Below are 18,980 nucleotides of genomic sequence, written 5' to 3'. Positions count from 1 at the left end.
GCCTTATGTTCCCGTGGGCCATGTGGGCAGCGCAGCCTTGTGTTCCCTCGCGCAGCCTGGATTAATTGCTTTGCGGGTGCTTTGCGGGTGACATTGCACCAAAATTTTCTCGTGGACCATCAGTGGTCCCTGGCCCACTGGTTGGCGACCACTGATCTAGATGGTGGTGACATGAAGGGAATAAAAAAAAAAGATGGCAGTAACAACAACATAATGGAAACCTTTCAGACTTGTGCACTCACAAAAAGGGAAACGCTTGGATTGCAATTTCACACAACCATCGTTTTGTTTATTTTGACCCACGCTCCAGATGCCACTGAACCTTGGCCAATCTTGGCATTGCTTCCCCATAACTATTTGCCAAGAAGGGTACATTAACTCAGAGATCATAAAGATATTTCAGATCAAATTTGCTACTCATATGTTTCCCATGGTTGTTTTTTTTTGCAGTGGGTATCTTTTATCTACCTTGCTAAAGAAAATCTGTGAACCATGGTGCCCAAAAGAATGTAGGAAGAGCTTTGTCTAAAAATGAAGGCCTGGGTTGCTCTCTTTCATAATTTTACAATGTTCTTTGAATCTCCACAGGCTCTGATACAACAATAATGCCCTGCAACAATCATCGCTGCTAATAAGCTTGGAGATAAAGGATTTTCAGCTAAACGCAACATTTCTGCAAGGAGAGGGAGGTTAGCATGACATCACTCAAAAATGGCTTTGAAGCAATGACTAAGGTAGATGTTTTTCTTCACAAACATGGAGCTCATCACGTTTTCCCACCTGAAAATTTCTCATGTTATGGGCAATTTCAGAGCATCTCTGTTTTAAAGGAATGTTCTTGAAAGACAGAAGGCAAAGAGTTTGGTGCGTTTCCCACAAAGTTGGGCCAGGTGCCTGCTTTGGCAACTTCAGATACCGATGTCTGGCTTGAGACAGTCTGTTGCGAAAAGCAGCTCCAGAATGTTATGTGGCGTCAGGAGGGTTGTAGAGAGAATAATTACCTGGAAAGCAAAAGATATGCATATATATGGTTAGGATGATCTGCTTTTGCTGCCTCCATCAGTGATGGAAATCTTCAGCAAAAAAAGAGTTGTGGTTCTATGAGCGAATAAACTAACATGGTTATCTCCTCAGCGTACAATTCATAGGCAAACTTTCAATCATCAGAATTGCTGTAATTCAGTAAGTTTATAACTTTATAGCTCCCGCTGTCTTAAGAAAGTTCAAAACATTCTCAAAGACCCATCTCATCCTGGGAACATTTTTTTTTGAACTATTACCATCTGGCAGATGGTACAGGATAATAAAAATAAGGACAAATAGGCTGAAAAACAGCTTCTATCCCAGGGCAGTCGCTCTGTTGAATTCTATTGTATAGTGCAATATTAATGCAATATCAGGGGTTTTCAATTCGATGTATAGAATGTGAAGGATGTGTGTTTGTGTTTATTTTCATAGTAATAACGTACACTGAAGGTGGTATTTAATTTCGTTGTATGAGGTGCAATGACAATAAAGTAAAGTAAAGTAAACTAAAGTTAGTGGTAGGAAGGTTGGGCATTGCGATGATGACGATTATCATTATGGATTGTCTTTATAGTTTCCCCCCATCATGTGCTCAGTGGATGGGAGCCAATGTTGGCCTTTTCCTATTTGAATGGAAGCTAATGTTGCCTATTGAATGTGCGTTCAGTGTTGTAGAATCTGAATCGAAAAATGTACTACTGCTACATTCATGTCTGGAGCACTAAAGTGCTTTTGGGTTGAAAGGATTGAACAGTGATATCACCATTGCCTGAGGGATGCCCAGTTACCTGTCCCCATTAAATTGTTTAAATGGGGGTCTTGTGTCTACTCCACAGTGTGACTGTGGTGCTCCTCGACAAAATATCCATCACATTTGTGTCCAAATGTCCATCCAGAGCTTACACCGGCCCAATGTCTGATTTTCTTCAACATAGACCATCCTGTCCTTGAATGGTTGGGTGGACTGGACACTGACATTTGAACCACTATAAGTCCATGTATTTGCCATATGCTAAATAAATGCCCACCAAAGTGGTACCCATTTATCTACCCGCAGTTGCCCATTTTCAAACTGCTGGATCGACAGTAGCTGGAGTATGTGAGGAGAGCTCACCCCATCCCGCGAGAGCAACGGGGTCTCAAACGTAAGCCTGCCCGATTGTCAGCCTGGCGTCCTAATCTTGAGAGCCACCGCATGCCTTGAAAAATTTAACATGTGATTTTCTATGCCATCCTTCCTCCTGTTACAAAAAGGGAATTCCAAGGGAATGATTGCCAATTTGATGTCTTCCTAATGAGCTGGCATAAGGACAGAAGAGGATGCAAGGGAAGTATATGACAGAAAGTAGGCAAATTGCACAAGTTGTGACTGGAGAGAGAAAAAGATCCATTGCTAAGGCATTGAACAAGTAAACCTGACTTAAGCCCATAGAATGAGAGGGATTTACAAAAATGCCTAAGAGAGGTACCCCTCTAATTTGCATGGATTTAAGAAGGAGGAAGAGACACATCCAGATTCTGTTATTAGAGCCATTCCAATAAAAGTAATTTTAGACCTAGGCAGTGTTTGTTTCTTGATTGTGTAAGGCAGGGGTGTCAAACTCAAGGCCTTTTTGCTGGCAGAGGGCTGCAGGAGGCTGTTGTGACCAAAAATGGGGCCCACGGCTCCCTCAAAAAGAAGGAAAGATGGGAAGAGAGCAAAGAAGGTAAAATAAAGAGGGGAAGGAATAAGAAAGGAGAATGAAGAGGGAAGGAAAAAGAAGGAAGGAGATTATAATGTGAGGGAGGGTCTGAGGGAAGTCCTGCCTTAGCACTTGGCCAACACAGGTGTCATGCCCCTGTCAGAATCTGATTCCGAGGGGGAAGCTGAAAGCTGACAGGGAGTGGGAGTGTGACTCTGTTGGCTGTGGAAGAAACTGGGGAAGGGCACAGTCCGGCTGGGCAGAGCAGGGGAGAGGTAATTCAGGCAGAGGGAATTCGGAGGAAGATCCACCCCCTCTTCATCCTAGAGCATGCAGGGAGGAACGGAGAAGAGAGCAATGTGAGTTGCGTGGCTTATGGGGGAGGAAAGGGCCCTGATTCCCTTCATTAACTGCAGCTGGGAACACAGTGTTTAAAAAGGGAGTTTGTGCACAGCAACTTGTTGGAAACAAATCATGTATTATCTTGTTTTGTCGTGGTTTATCTGGGTTCCTGGTGTCTTCCCAGCTGTGTGTGTCTTGTTGGCCTTTCAAGTCTGCAATTGCTTATCCTGCCCTGTCCAGTTAATTGCTGCAGCGTGGTTTGTGTGGATTTTTATTTACAGTTTATATGTACTTTGTTTTTGGACTGAATTTCCTCCACTTAAAGACTGTTCTTGGGAGAGTTTTTTCTCCAGCCAAAGATAGCTGGACATTGGGGGCAAAGTTGGAGGTATTAAAGGGACTTTTCTTCCTTATGTGTCTGTGTTGCTTTTGTGCCACACCCCGGGTCATCACAACAGGTGCCCCAACACGAGTGATGTCGGGCTGGCCACACCCATCCTGGCTGTGCCCCACCGTCCCCCCGAGGTCACATACATCCCTGATGCAGTCCTCAGTGAAATCTAGTTTGACACCCCTGGTACAGGGCTATCAGTGACCGACATTAATGGAAGAGACTATCATGGCTTATATCATATATATCAGAGGTGGTATTCAACAAGTTCTGACCAGTTCTGGAAAACCGATAGTGGAAATTTTGAGGGGTTCGGAGAACTGGCAAATACCACCTCTGACTGGAGATTTTACAGTATCCTTCCCCTGCCACATCCAGCAAGCCATGCCCACAGAACTGGTAGTAAAAAAATTTGAATCCCACCACTGATATATATGCTTACATATGTTGAGACTAGACATCTCTCAATCATCAGCTAGCCTAGCCTTCATACAGAGATATTGCACTACAGATTTCTGGTGGTCCCAGACAGTTCTTGCTTCTCTTCAGCTCCAATTTGTTCCATTATTTAGTCAACTCACCGCTGAGAAAGGAAGACTGTCATTTTCTCTCATCCAGTCCCCCTGGGGGGAAAAATCTGTCACAGGCATTGATGTTTCTGCCTTGGCAAGTGTTATTAATACCTGCCTTGGCAAGTATTATTTTACATGCAACTCAAATATTCATGATCAAGGTGTTGTTTATATATGCAGTAAGGCTACCAAGCACTTTAGTTGATTGTAGTCCTTTTCAAATTGATTAAATTTTATGTTACCAAATCTCAGTATAATTCCTTCTTGCGATATGCATGAATTAATAATCAAAAGTTCCCATCCGCTACTAGAAACTAAAGCCATATTTAATATTTTTCATTACAGTAATATACAAAATGGCACAGTAGAATGAAAGACTAAAACTGAAAATGTACTTTGATCTGATTAAAATTTGCCACACCAACTAATCCATTAATATTTTCATTGCACCTACCGATTAGAATTTTAACATTAACATTAATATTTGTTTTAAGGCACATGAGATTCTGATGAAACATTGCTATAACTTTAAAAGCCCAACTATTAAGACGTGGGAAAATACCCGAAGAAACCTAAATACCAGATAGATAGATAGATAGATAGATAGATAGATAGATGTGTGTGTGTGTGTGTGTGTGTGTGTGTGTGTGTGTATACACAGACACACATTTATTTATAACTCAGTACAATTACTACAATAATCATAGTCATAATTTCATTTTTGCAGGATCTTCTCTTTGAAATACCACAATTGGGCTCACCCCTTTAAAAAAATTGTGTCATAAACATTTACATTATCAGCATAAATCCAGATCTGATCCCTATTGTGTGAATTACTATGCATTTTACATCTCTATACCTAATTGAATTGCTTGCATTTTAGTCACATATTGGAAGTTAACTATATCTATTAACAACTGTTTCAGTTCCTGCTAAAAAAATACTCCAGTTTTACATGTTTAATCTAATTCCTGTTTAAAACACACACTGGTTAATTGTGTTGCACCCAGTCTTCTGGAGGGCTGTGAAAATGCTGTGCCAGATTGTTAGATGAATCCCATACAGGTGTAGTTTGTATGGCTGGTTCTGTTACATGGTACCTTGGCTACATACAATATCTATATAAATAGAAAACTGTTTGCTTAATATTTAAAACGCCGAGCTATTTGGAAACATCAACTAGCACAAGGGGTAAATATTCAGAGACCCAGAGAAATGCAGCTTTACATGCAGCAACTTTGAAATAACTTTGCATGAAAGGCCCACATTTATTTATTTTTGTTTGAAGTGACTAACTTTAGAATTCTTTTTCGCTCCCATTCTAAAGCTCTTAAGCTTCCAGTGCAGCAGTTTCTCAATCTGGGCTGACTTGTGGATTTCAACTCCCAGAATTTCCCAGCCAGCCACGACATCTTAAAGTCACCAAGGGTGGGAAAAGCACTGCTTTAGTGTAATAGCTTTGTACAAAGGGCATTTAATGGTAAAAGCCTCTGAATTCTTTCTTTCACAAGCTGACCCATTCACCACCAGGGTGTCAAACCTCAATCCCTCTCAGATAGAAGTACCAAAACTTGGCTACAGCCATTTTCTCTCTCATCACCCATTAAACTTCTGCTTATCTTTCAAGCTAGAGTAATACACTGGGAGTCTGGATTAACTTGTCCATCAGTGCATCACAAATTCAAGACCTGCCTTAGACAGCAAAGAAGTTGATTCACTACTCTAAGGAGATAATTGGGAGGTTAAGTGGGAAAAAAAAGGTATGTTATCAGATGAAAATGTGTTTCTACAGAAGTAATTAAATCTCAGGAACAATTAAATGAGCTCTGAAGTCAAGAATGCCATTAGCATGGAGGAGGCATTTAATCCAGGCCTGCAGTTACTCAGCGGACCCTCCTACAATAGCTCCATTATTAACCATCATGTAGCCAGCGTGCTTTATGATACATTCCATACAGTAAAGCGTATGTAATTTAGGATATAAGGGAGCTTAGGTGGAAAGGAAGGATGGTATCTGTTTGAATTCCAGTTGCTGTTGGCAGCCCTGGATTTGGAAGAAAGAAAGATGGGAAACTCTTAGTATCTTTCTGTAATGGGTGAAAAAAGTTTAGAATTGGAGCCACTGATTTATGCAGAAAGTGTATATATGCATCAAAGTCTTTACAAATAGAATAGAATAAGCTGGAAGGGACCTTGGAGGTCTTCTAGTCCAGCCTCCTGCTCAAACAGGAGAACCTACTTCAGAGAGTAATTAGGACTGCAGAAAAAACAACTGCCACCCACCTGCCTTCCATGGAGGACCTGTATACTGCACGAGTCAAAAAGAGGGTTGTGAAAATATCTACAGACCCCTCACATCCCGGACATAAACTGTTTCAACTCCTTCCCTCAAAACGACGCTATAGAGCACTGCACACCAGAACAACTAGACACAAAGACAATTTCCCCCCGAACGCCATCACTCTGCTAAACAAATAATTCCCTCAACACTGTCCAACTATTTACAAAGTCTGTACTGTTATTACTATTAATCTTCTCATCACTCCTTATCACCCATCCTCTCCAGCTTGTGATTGTAGGACTGTAACTTTGTCGCTTGTATCCTAACGATTTTTTTGACTGTTTCCTAGAATGATTCGATTGCTTTTTGTACCCTATGACTATTATTAAGTGTTGTACCTGATGATCCTTGATTCTAGATGAATGTATCTTTTCTTTAATGTATACTGAGAGCATTTGCACCAGGACAAATTCCTTCTATGTCCAATCACACTTGGCCAATAAAGAATTCTATTCTATTCTATTCTATTCTATTCTATTCTATTCTATTCTATTCTATTCTATTCTATTCTATTCTATTCTTCATTCCATTATTCTATTCTATTCTATTCTTCATTCCATTATTCTATTCTATTCTATTCTATTCTATTCTATTCTATTTTTCATTCAATTGTTCTATTCTATTCTATTCTATTTTTCATTCAATTATTCTATTCTATTCTATTCTATTCTATTCTATTCTATTCTATTCTATTCTATTCTATTCTATTCTATTCTATTCTATTCTATTCTATTCTATTCTTCATTCCATTATTCTACTCTATTCTAATATGTTCTGTTCTATTCTATTCTATTTCATACCATTTTAGATAAGTGACTGTCTAGACCAGGGGTATCAAACTCGCGGCCTGTAGGCCGGATGCATCACGCACTTGCCACTCCCGCACCTGGTTTACTGAAGGGGGGGGGGGAAGTCCTGATACATCATGTGATGCCACCATGACGAGGTGAGTTTGACAATCCTAGTCTAGACTCTTCTTAAAAACCTCCAGTGATGGAGCACCCCCAGTTTCTGAAGGCCAGCTGTTCCACTGGTTAATTGTCCTCACTGTTAGGAAGTTTCTCCTGAATTCCAGGCTGCTTCTCTCTTTGATCAGTTTCCAACCATTGTTTCTTGTCCTGCCCTCTGGTGATTTGGACAATAATTTGTCCCCCTCTTCTTTGTGGCAGCCCCTCAAATACTGGAATACTGCTATCATGTCACCCCTGATTCTTCTTTAGACTGGCCAGACCCAAAACCTGCAGCCATTCTTCCTATGTTCTAGTCTCCAGGCTCTTTGATCATCTTAGTTCACGGGCCTTCAAACTTGGCAAGTTTAAGACTCGTGGACTTCAACTCCCAGAATTCCTGAGCTAACATGACTGGAGGAGGAATTCTGGGAGTTGAAGTCCACGAGTCTTAAACTTGCCAAGTTTGAAGGCCCCTGTCTCAGTTGCTCTTTTCTGAACTTTTTCCAAAGTCTCAACATCTTTTTTGTAGTATGGTGACCAAAAATTGGTTGCGGTATTCCAGGTGTGGCCTTACTAGGGTTTTGTAAAGCAGTACTAATACTTAATGTGATCTTGATTCTATGCCTCTGTTTATAAAGCCCAGGATTGTATTCGTTTTCTTGGCTGCTTATATAGTTATATCTAAATATATAAGATATATGAGAAAAATAGTAGACAATCCACACCCAGAAGCTTGAAAAACAGCGCAATGCTGACTAGAATTCTCCAGAAACTGTCCAGCTCACAAGTTCCTGAGGGAAGATGAATAAGTTCCAAAGAGTTCAAAAGCATTAATATACTTTGATTACTTTTTAGACTCTTTCTTTCAAGAGCTTCCATGAATTACTTGCCTTCCAAATCTAATGACCTGTGACTTCCTATGTTAAATCTTAGAGGATTTTGAACTTTTGCTGTGAAGGTTTGCTCGGGAACACAACTGTTGTGGTTCGCTGGCAGCCTGTGCAGATGGCAGGGGGAAGAATGGGGACCAGTCAGGGAGTCTGGAGACGACTCGGACGAGGGTCCTGCGTCCGATGCAGGGATGGGGCCAGGACCATCTGGGAGTTGTGTGCTGACTCTGGAGCCTCCAGAATCTGGCAGCAGCGAGGCAGAGGAACAAGGGGAGCCTGTTCCCAGTACACGTATGCACAGAGCTGCCAGAAGGCAACAGCAGCTGAGACAAAAGGGGCGACTTGGGAGTAAGGCTGGGAGTTGATTGCCCTTCCCATAAGGTACAAAGGACAGGCCAAGATGATGAAACCTTTGCAGGAAGCAAAGTTGTTCGTTCGGCTCAGATTCATTCTTGAAGCTCTTTGTACTTCGGTTGGTTTTTGTTTCTAGTTCATTGGACACTTCTGTTATTGGCAGCACTTCACAGGGAAGAAAGGTGGGTGCTTATCTCGAGGGACTGCTTGAGATTCATTACCGGCTGGAAAATAATTCCCAGCATTGCAATAAAACAAGACTTGTTTTTAAAATAAGCATGTGCGTAATTATGGTCTCGGAAGCCTTGGTCAGAACAACAACTTGTTCAAAAAATGTCCTTGAAAGTCCCTTAAGAAAGCTGAATTGCATTACAGACTTTCCAATACTACCGAAACATCCCCTTCTGATCTCCTCATTCTCCATCCAAACGAAATGGACATTGTCCAAACTCTTTCTTAATCCCTTCAGTCTCCCTCTACCTGGCAAGAGCAGGACAATTGGACTATTATCTAGAGCAAATTTTCCTCCTATTCATACCAGCTCTTTTATTATTTATTATTTTATTATATATTCCATACCTCTACTCCAGGCTTGTGTGCGGCTACAAGATCCTTTACCATTCGGACTTCAGATACTGTTATGCCACCAACCATGAAGATGACCAGAATAGGGTGATCGCTTGGATGAGGTCGGCTCACCTGATCAAGAAAGAGAACAAATGTTTATGGAATCTGATCTTTAATCCTATAAAAGCATTTTCTCTGGCTTGGGAGTAGTGGGGGACTCCAAAAGAGAACTGAAAGCAACATCTCTCTTTTAAAACAGCCCACAGGTCTGAGAATAGAATAGAGTAGAGAAGAGTGTAGAGTAGAGTAGAGTAGAGAAGAGTGTGGAGTAGAGTGTAGTGTAGAGTAGAGTGTAGAGTACAGTAGAGTGTAGTGTAGAGTAGAATAGAGAGTAGAGTAGAGTGTAGTAGAGTAGAGTGTAGAATAGAATAGAATAGAATAGAATAGAATAGAATAGAATAGAATAGAATAGAATAGAATAGAATAGAATAGAATAGAATTCTTTATTGGCCGGGTGTGATTGGACACACAAGGAATTTGTCTTGGTGCAAATGTTCTCAGTGCACATAAAAAGAAAAGATACATTTGTCAAGTGTCAAGAATAATCAGGTTCAACACTTAATAATAGTCATAGGGTACAATAAAGCAATCAAATCATACTAGGAAACAATATAAATCATAAGGATACAAGCGACAAAGCTACAGTCATACAGTCACAAGTGGGAGGGGATGGGTGATAAGGAGTGATGAGAAGATTGATAGTAAACAGCAGTGCAGACTTTGTAAATAGTTGGACAGTGTTGAGGGAATTATTTGTTTAGCAGAGTGATGGCGTTCGGGGGAAAATGTCTTTGTGTCTAGCTGTTCTGGTGAGCAGTGCTCTATAGCATCATTTTGAGGGTAGGTCATTTTGAGAAGACGAACTAAGGACATCATCCCATCGCTACCATCATGGTTTGCTATGATTATGAGGCAAGAGTTTCAGAACAAGGCTATTCTGTTAATAGCACAAAAGGTTTTCACTTTTCACTTTCCTCTCTCTGTCATTGCAATTTTACAGTCAATTTTACAGTCTTAGTCCTAAGATTGCTGGCCAGATCTAAAGGAGAATGAATGATGCTATTCTTGATAGCTAACTCGTTTTAATTCTTCTCCAGCATGGTGATGAAAACTAAATAACAAAAGAAAGCAGAACGTGGTTTGCTTATTGATCTGTTGTTTGTTCAGCTTTCTTCAGTGAAAACTATGATGGTTTTATCCAGACTTTCTGAATTATCCATACAGGATAATTAATGCTTCTGCATTACAGCTACTACAAAATATCAATTTTGTTTTAAAAAAAGAACACAAATATTGTCTTGCTATAAAGGTATAGAACAATCTAAAGCTAAATACATCTAATAATCGACTTGTTCATTTTGCTGCTAATATTTTCATGTTGCAATAAATAAATAGTTTTGAACTTGCAGTTTGGACTGCTTTCTTTCAGATTTTGACAGCTAACAGTAAGCTCATAGGAGCAGAACCAGAATTTTAATAAAGTTATATAAAAAATATGTACCAGAACTAAAATGGCTTCAGAGAACAATTATGTTAAAAACGCCGCAGGAAACCAGCTCAGGGATAGATTTTGTGCAGGTTCCTGATAAGATCATAAACAGCAACTGCTCTCATTTCTAAAGTAGGAATAACTGACCTATTTACAATGTTTATTAAAAGATGATAATGTGCTAAAACACACCGGTTAAGATCCAATACAGACCTACGGTGCTTCAGTTTATTGATTTTAAAGGGCTTGTCTGTGCAAAAGTGTGACAAAGAGAAAAATATAATTACAGACTAGGTGGGTTATTTTTTTGTTAGCAGATTGTTGATATTACAAGAATGTGCCAATTAACCCATTTTACAGATGAGATCATTCTATTCTGGCACTGTTCAGCCTTTCCAGGTCAAGGGGGAAAAGATACCTCTTCAAACCTTCTCACAAACTCAAGATTTAGAAGGGAAAAAAAGACAAAATGATAAAAAGATTTATCCTTTATCCTTTGCAGCAAAATTGGGTTCATTAGAACTGTCCTAATCTCTTGTCCATTTACTAGCTTGATACCAGTGCTTCAGTACAAAACTATATGGTCGGGCTTAGTTTTTGGGGAGGAAAATGGGGGGTGGGGGAATTCTGCCTCTGCCTACCAGCATCCATCGGTATTCATCTAGCTAGAGTCCTGTCAGTGTGAGAGAGAGCTGAGGGCTGTTTGGAAACTGAAGTAGTATTTGCTGTGTGAGCAAGGAGACAGCAAGGAGCCTGGGTGTGGCTTAGCTCAACTGTTCTGTACTAAAGCTGCTTGGTACTGTGAAACTAAAACTGAAACTGAAACTCCTCTCTTCTGCTTGTGTTTTACATTTGGAACAGATTTCTTTTCAGGTGGGGAGGGAGAGTAGAACTCCTTAGCATCAGAGTGTGTATATTAATAATAATATAGGAAATACTAATGCTCTGATGGTCATTTTGAAAAATCCTTTCTTAGTGAGCACCTAGAAGCCATACGTGTACTCTTTTCAAACTTGGATACTGTCCTCTCTGTAAAAAAAATTACCAGTCTACACGGACAGATTACCTATCTAGAATCTCTAATCTGTGCTCTCCAAGCAGAAATTAGGTGCCCAATCCAGCCATCTATTGAGCTGCCGTACTACCAGCCCCCACTACCACAAAGATCCTACAGGAAAAGGGCAGTATGGACAACTGTGGGATCTGGCAGGGTGAGAGCTGTGGACCATAAACACAAAGCTTTTACTATGTCCCAGCGTAACAGATACAATGCCCTTGCTCACCTTAATAGGGACTTAATAAGTGACAGGTCAAGGTAGTTGTGATAATGATAACTTAAGTAAGCCAGGGATCATGGTCCTAGAAGAAGAACTTACTTTGGAAAGGAGAAAGTGTGAATCAGGTATTACGCACCAGTCACACAAGAAGAGCAAGACATCCAACAAGAGAAGCCACCTTCTGGTTGGGGACTCAATTGTAAGGGATGTAAATTTAGGAAAGGATACGGAGGTTTTGAAAGAGGTCAGGTGTCTACCAGGTGCTACTGCCAGCAGAGACAAGAAGCGTATTCTTAAGATAGTCAAGAATGCCAGCAAGGACTGTGATGTTGATGCTATTATACATCTTGGTACAAATGACCTGTCCCAGAAGGATGTACTTTCTGTTCAGAAAGACTTCCAGAGCTTGGGGTATGAACTTAGTAATATGGACTGTAGGCTTATCTTTTCAGAGGTTCTACCAGTATACAAGGAACAAAAAGGGAAAGGGCAGAGTGTAGCAGAGTTTAATGTGTGGCTAAAGGAGTGGTGTAAAAGGGAAGGCTTTGGTTTTATTAGTCACGATGTCTGCAGCTGGTCCAATGAAAAACTGTACAAAAGAGATGGTTTGCATCCATCAAAGAAAGGGACTGAGTTACTTGGCATTAAATTCACAGATTTCCTGGATAAACATTTAAACTGAACAGCGGGGACAGAGAATTAATGGATTCAGAACATCTCTGTCCCCAGCAACCTAAAACTAATAAGGATACCAGTGCATGCAAAATAGATGTTTGTGCAGGTAAGATTATCAACCTTGATGCCAACCGAAACCAAGCATTTAATAGTGAGTGCCATACCATGTGCACTAATCAAACAGGTGGCAAGAAAGTAGGGACAGGCAGGCACAACACAGGTTATGTAGACAGTAAACACAGTGTCAGACATAAAGATCTCAAGTGCCTATATACAAATGCACAAAGTCTGGGGAACAAGCAGGGTGAACTCGAAGTACGAATACATGAAGGTAAATATGATATAGTTGGAATAACAGAAACTTGGTGGGATGAAACCCATGACTGGAATATACTGGTAGAAGGATACAAACTATTCAAAAAAACCAGACCCCATAAAAGAGGAGGTGGAGTTGTAAAGGACCACTATATTGCTACAGAAATGCATGAAACCAAAGATGAAAACCACCTAGAATGCATATGGGTCAATATAAAAGAAAAAAAGAATGATATGTCCATAGGCGTATATTATAGGCCACCCAATCAAGCAGAAAAAATAGATATCCTTTTTGCCAGCCAACTAACAAACATATGCAGGAAACACACAATAGTAATGGGAGACTTCAATTATCCTGATATCAATTGGAAAACTAATTCTGCACCAAGTGAGAAATCAAATAAGTTCCTAACCAACCTAGCTGACAACTTCGTTGTCCAAAAGGTAGAGGGTGAAACTAGAGCCATACTGGACTTCATTCTTACAAACAGAGAAGAAGTGATAGAGGGAGTTGAAACTGCAGGAACCTTGGGTGAGAGTGACCATGTCATACTAGAATTCAACATAACACAAACACAAGCAACAGAACATAATGACACCAGAGTCTTGGATTTTAAAAGAGCTGATTTCAATAAACTCAGAGAGAACTTGGGAAAGATTCCATGGATGAAAATCCTAAAGGGGAAAATAACTCAAGAATCTTGGGAAACTCTAAAAAGTATGATAATAGAAGCCCAGACCAGCACAATACCACTGAGAAAGAAAAACAAGAAATCCAAGAAGAAACCAGCATGGCTACACAAAGATCTCTCTGGCAAATTGAAAGAAAAAAAGGACAAGTACAAGAAATGGAAAGAAGGACATCCAACTAAGGCAGAATATCAGCAGATAGCCAGAATCTGCAAAGACGAAGTCAGGATAGCAAAGGCTCAGAACGAACAAAGACTTGCAACAAAAGTCAAAGATAATAAAAAAAGTTTCTTCCAACATCTAAAAAATCAAGGAAACAGTCGGTCCACTAAAGAGAGAATATGGCAAGGAAGTAATAGGCAACAGAGAGAAAGGAGAACTGCTTAACTCATTCTTTGCATCTGTCTTCACAAAAAAAGAAACTATAGCTCAACCCACCAAAAACATAACTGTAAAAGACAGACCAGAAATAAAAGTTAAAATAAGCAAAAAAATAGTAAGAGAATAGCTGTCTGATCTTGATGAAAACAAATCACCGGGGCCTGATGGATTACATCCCAGAGTTTTAAAGGAGCTGGCAGAGGTCATCTCAGAACTACTGCACCATATCTTTCAAAAATCCTGGAGCACCGGGGAACTACCAGAGGACTGGAAAAGAGCTGATGTGGTTCCCATCTTCAAAAAAGGAGAAAAAAACAGACCCAGGAAACTATAGACCAATCAGCCTAACAGCAATACTCGGGAAGATACTGGAAAAGATAATAAAAAAACAGATCTGCCAACATCTAGAAACAAGTAAAGCAATAACTAGCACTCAGCACGGGTTTGTTAAAAGCAGATCATGCCAAACCAATCTTATTTCCTTCTTCAACACAGTGTAAATTAGTAGACCAGCAAAATACTGTGGACATAATATATTTAGATTTCAGCAAGGCATTTGACAAAGTAGACCACAACCTACTTCTTAGTAAGCTAGAAAAAAGTGGAATAGATAGCACCACCACTAGATGGATTCGCAACTGGCTGGCAAACCGTACTCAACAAGTAGTCCTTAATGGGTCTAAGTCTACATGGAGAGAAGTAAGCAGTGGGGTGTCACAAGGTTCCATCTTAGGCCCAGTACTCTTCAATATCTTCATTAATGACTTAGATGAGGGAATAGAAGGGGAACTTACCAAATTTGCAGATGATACTAAGCTGGCAGGAATAGCTAACACCCAAGAAAATCGGCTCAAGATCCAAATGGATCTTGACAGACTAGAACACTGGGCCATAACTAATAAAATGAAATTCAATATAGAGAAAAGTAAAGTCCTACACTTAGGCAAGAAAAACCAAAAATACAAATATAGACTGGGTGAAACCAGGCTCAATAGCAGTAACTGTGAGAGGGATCTTGGAGTCTTAGTGGACAACCATCTAAATATGAGCCAGCAGTGTGCAGCAGCCGCCAAAAAAGCTAATGCAATCCTAAGTTGTATTAACAGAGGGATACAGTCAAGATCAAGGGAAATACTAATACCACTCTATAAAGCCTTAGTAAGACCACACCTAGAGTACTGCATCCAGTTTTGGTCACCACATTATAAAAAAGATGTTGAGACTCTAGAAATAGTACAGAGAAGAGCAATCAGGATGATTAGGGGACTGGAGGCTAAAACATACAACGAACAGCTGCAGGAACTGGGCTTGGCTAGTCTAGTAAAGAAAAGGACCAGGGGAGACATGATAGCGGTCTTCCAATATTTGAGGGGCTGCCACAGAGAGAAAGGGGTCAAGCTATTTTCTAAAGCACCTGTAGGCCAGACAAGGAATAATGGATGGAAACTGAACAAGGAGAGATTTAACCTGGAGATAAGGAGAAACTTTCTGACAGTGAGTGCAAGCAACCAATGGAACAGAAGTTGCCCTCAGAAGTTGTGGGAGCGCCATCAGTTGAGAGTTTCAAGGTGAGATTGGACTGTCATTTGTCAGAAATGGTGTAGGGTTTCCCGCTTGGGCGGGGGGTTGGACTAGATGACCTACAAGGTCCCTTCCAACTCTGATTATCTATAATCTGTAATCTGTAAACGGATTTTGAAGATAAATACCTATATTTTAAAATCTCTCAGTCACCCCATCAGAATGATATATATGAGACATTGAAATGTGAAGTTGGTGTCACCTCCCTTACCTGTTGTTTCCTTCTGTCTCTTGGTCAGTCAGAAGGTTATGAATAGTTTAGGCATTTGAACAATACACTGTATGAACAGCTAATGTATCATTTATTTCTCTTGAAAGAAATCAATCAACAACATCCTTCCTTCCCCCTGTTCAAGTGATTGTCAAAAGGGCTTATATGCAGCTACTAGAAATGACTGCAAATATCCACAGGACCACCAATATATATAGAGAGAGACAGATACAAAACATCTATAACCCTGTATTATAGGTACCATATGGTGATCATCTGGGATATGGCCACCAGATTTGGTAGCCCAAGATTATATCCCTCTCCCACCCACTTTTTTTTTTCCACTCTGTACAAGATTCTGCTACATCTCTAGTCTGTAAATTGCCTGCCTCCACACATTCTCTTAGCTTCCTGGACTCGTTCCTCATAAGGAAATGGCCGGTTAATCCTTGATTTGCATTCTAACCACACAACAAAATGTGTTTCATCACATCCTTGTGCTTGCATCTATAATACTGCTAGAGACCTAATGCACACATAATTTGGAACACACATTCCAAAGCACCAGAAGACAAGACAAGAAACAATGGTTGGAAACTAATCAAGGAGAGAAGCAAACTGGAGTTAAACTTCCTGACATAGGATGTTATACCCTTAAACTACAGGCTTAGTACAAGGAATTTGACAACTGCACAGCATAAATGGGATTCTCCATGCTCTTACTATGGCCAAAAGACTGATATTGCAGCATTGGGAAGATATCTGAATAGAATAGAATTCTTTATTGTCCAAGTGTGATTGGACACACAAGGAATTTGTCTTGGTGCAAATGCTCTCAGTGTACATAAAAGAAAAGATACATTCATCAAGAATCATAACAAACGATAAATAAATAGTCATATAATAAATAAACAGTCATAGGGTACAATAAGCAATCAAATCATACTAGGAAACAGTCAATATAAATTGTAAGGATACAAGTGACAAAGTTACAGGCACAAGTGGGAGGGGATGGGTGATAAGGAGTGATGAGAAGATTAACAGTAATAGTAGTGCATACTTTGTAAATAGTTGGACAGTGTTGAGGGAATTATTTGTTTAGCAGAGTGATGGCATTCGAGGAAAAACTGTCCTTGTGTCTAGTTGTTCTGGTGCGCAGTTCTCTATAGCATCGTTTTGAGGGAAGGAGTTGAAACAGTTTATGTCCAGGATGTGAGGGGTCTGTAGATATTTTCACAGCCCTCTTTTTGATTCGTGCAGTATACAGGTCTTCGATTGAAGGCAGGTTGGTAGAAATTGTTTTTTGTGCATGGGCTTTTTCACTCAATGGATTGGAAGACCTGTTGGCACTTGCCACTTATTGTCTACAGACAGACTTTGCACGGACAAGTGGAATGAAATACGAGATTCATTTATATATAATATAAATTATATTTAAAAAGGATAAACAAGAGTCATATGAAAGTATTAGAAACATGCATAGTTGAGTATGTTTGCATTAGACAAGTATATACAGTAGAATTGTTTATTGTTTTAATGGCATATCATATGGGTTTTTGTCGTATTTTTTACTTTTTTGTTAGAGCACTTTTTGTTTTCTTCTTTTTGACAATGTATTTATCAATGTCACTTTTATGTTTTGTATTAATTGAAAGACCAATCAAAGACAATTAAAGGTAAATATAAAAATGCACAGAAGTTACTTTATGTATGAGAACACATCTTTTTTGGACTATGTTCCGATTGGTTCTACTCTAGAAAATGTGATGTTATCAGAGGGTTACGTCAACTGAGTTGGCCACAGGATGATTTTACTTAATTAGTTTGAGTGGAGAAGATTGAGCCTCAATGGCCCAAGTGGTTAGAGTGCAGTACTGCAGGCTACTTCTGCTGACTGTCGGCTGGTTGCAATTTGGCAGTTTGAATCCCACCAGGCTTAAGGTTGACTCAGCCTTCCATCCTCCCAAGGTGGGTAAAACGAGGACCCAGATTGTTGGGAGCAAGAGGCTGACTCTGTAAACCGCTTAGAGAGGGCTGTAAAGCACTAGGAAGCAGTGTATAAGTCTAAGTGTGATGACCCAGGGTGGGATACAAAACACAGTCACAGAAAACAGGTGAAGCCCCTTTTATTCCTTCACTTTGCTTCCAAGCTCCGAATATTCTTGACGGAAGCCAAAAAACTCCCACACAATTACAAATATGTCTATTTGGAACCCCTGAAATTCAATCCTTGGCTGCTATCTTTAAAAAAAAAAAAGAAAGTGTTCATAAGAGCATATTTTTTCCCCGTTTTTGTTGTTTTGACAATATTGTTTTTTACCAAGTCCCAAACAAGTGATTGTTTCAGGTGCACAACGGGTTAGCTGTCAAATTCCTAGGGAGCCTGGAATTAGCAAATTGTAAGAAGATCATAAGAAGCCATTTTTTAAATTCCTCTGTGTCCACTTTTTTTTTTATGCTAAACATAACGAAGTACAGTTATAATATGGAACATTAAATAGTTCACTCTTGCCTATTTCAAAGACTCTTAAAGGCCTGGAGAGTAAAACATATGAGGTTGAAGAATTTGGGTTTGGCTAGTCTAGAGAAAAGAAGGACTGGGGGAGACATGACAGCAGTATTCCAGTATTTGAGGGGCTGCCAGAAAGAGGAGGGGTCAACTTATTTTCCAAAGCCCCAGAAAGCAAGACAAGAAACAATGGATGGAAACTAACCAAGGAGAGAAGCAACCTGGGATTAAACTTCCCAAGAGTGAGGAAATGAACTAGTGGAACAGCTTGCCTTCAGGGGCTGTGGGTGCTTCGTCTCTGGAGATTTTTTAAGAGACTGGACAGTAACTTGTCTGAAATGGTATAGGATCTCATGCTTGAGCAGAGGGCTGGACTAGAAGACCTCCAAGGTCCATTCCAATTCAATTCTGGTTCTGGTTCTTACTCAAGGCAAACTGATATAACATCCTGTGCCAATAACTCTTCACATCAACAGACATCAACATCTGGCTATCCCTGGTCCTTGTGAAGGATTTGATAGGGGGATAAAAATGCCAATTCCAGTCTAAACCTTGGCTGACTGAGAGATGAACCATAATGACGCAATTACAAAAGGCCACGTTACTTGCATCCATACATATAATACATCGGAACATCCTAGGTTCTGGGGAAGAATTCACTGTGAATGGTCAACACC

At 40.0% G+C, this 18,980-nt stretch overlaps 1 protein-coding gene across 1 annotated transcript in view; it reads right to left on the bottom strand.

The window, feature by feature from the left end:
• Window positions 1–261: 261 nt before the first annotated feature.
• SCFD2 (sec1 family domain containing 2) overlaps window positions 262–18,980 on the bottom strand; it is a 172,001-nt gene continuing 153,282 nt past the window's right edge. The window contains exons 8-9 of the mRNA XM_087963528.1: window positions 9,128–9,247; window positions 262–1,001 (exon numbers count right to left, since the gene is read on the bottom strand). Coding sequence (XP_087819654.1) covers window positions 909–1,001; window positions 9,128–9,247 — 213 coding nt within the window. The 3' untranslated portion in view covers window positions 262–908. The remainder of the gene's footprint in view (window positions 1,002–9,127; window positions 9,248–18,980) is intronic.

Source organism: Notechis scutatus, chromosome 4 (genome assembly GCF_049901735.1).
Source record: "Notechis scutatus isolate UNSWTSFEM ecotype Mainland chromosome 4, rNotScu1.2, whole genome shotgun sequence".
Classification (NCBI taxonomy): domain Eukaryota; kingdom Metazoa; phylum Chordata; class Lepidosauria; order Squamata; family Elapidae; genus Notechis; species Notechis scutatus.
Note: the sequence above shows the minus strand (reverse complement) of the source record. Positions and strands in the feature narration are given on the sequence as shown.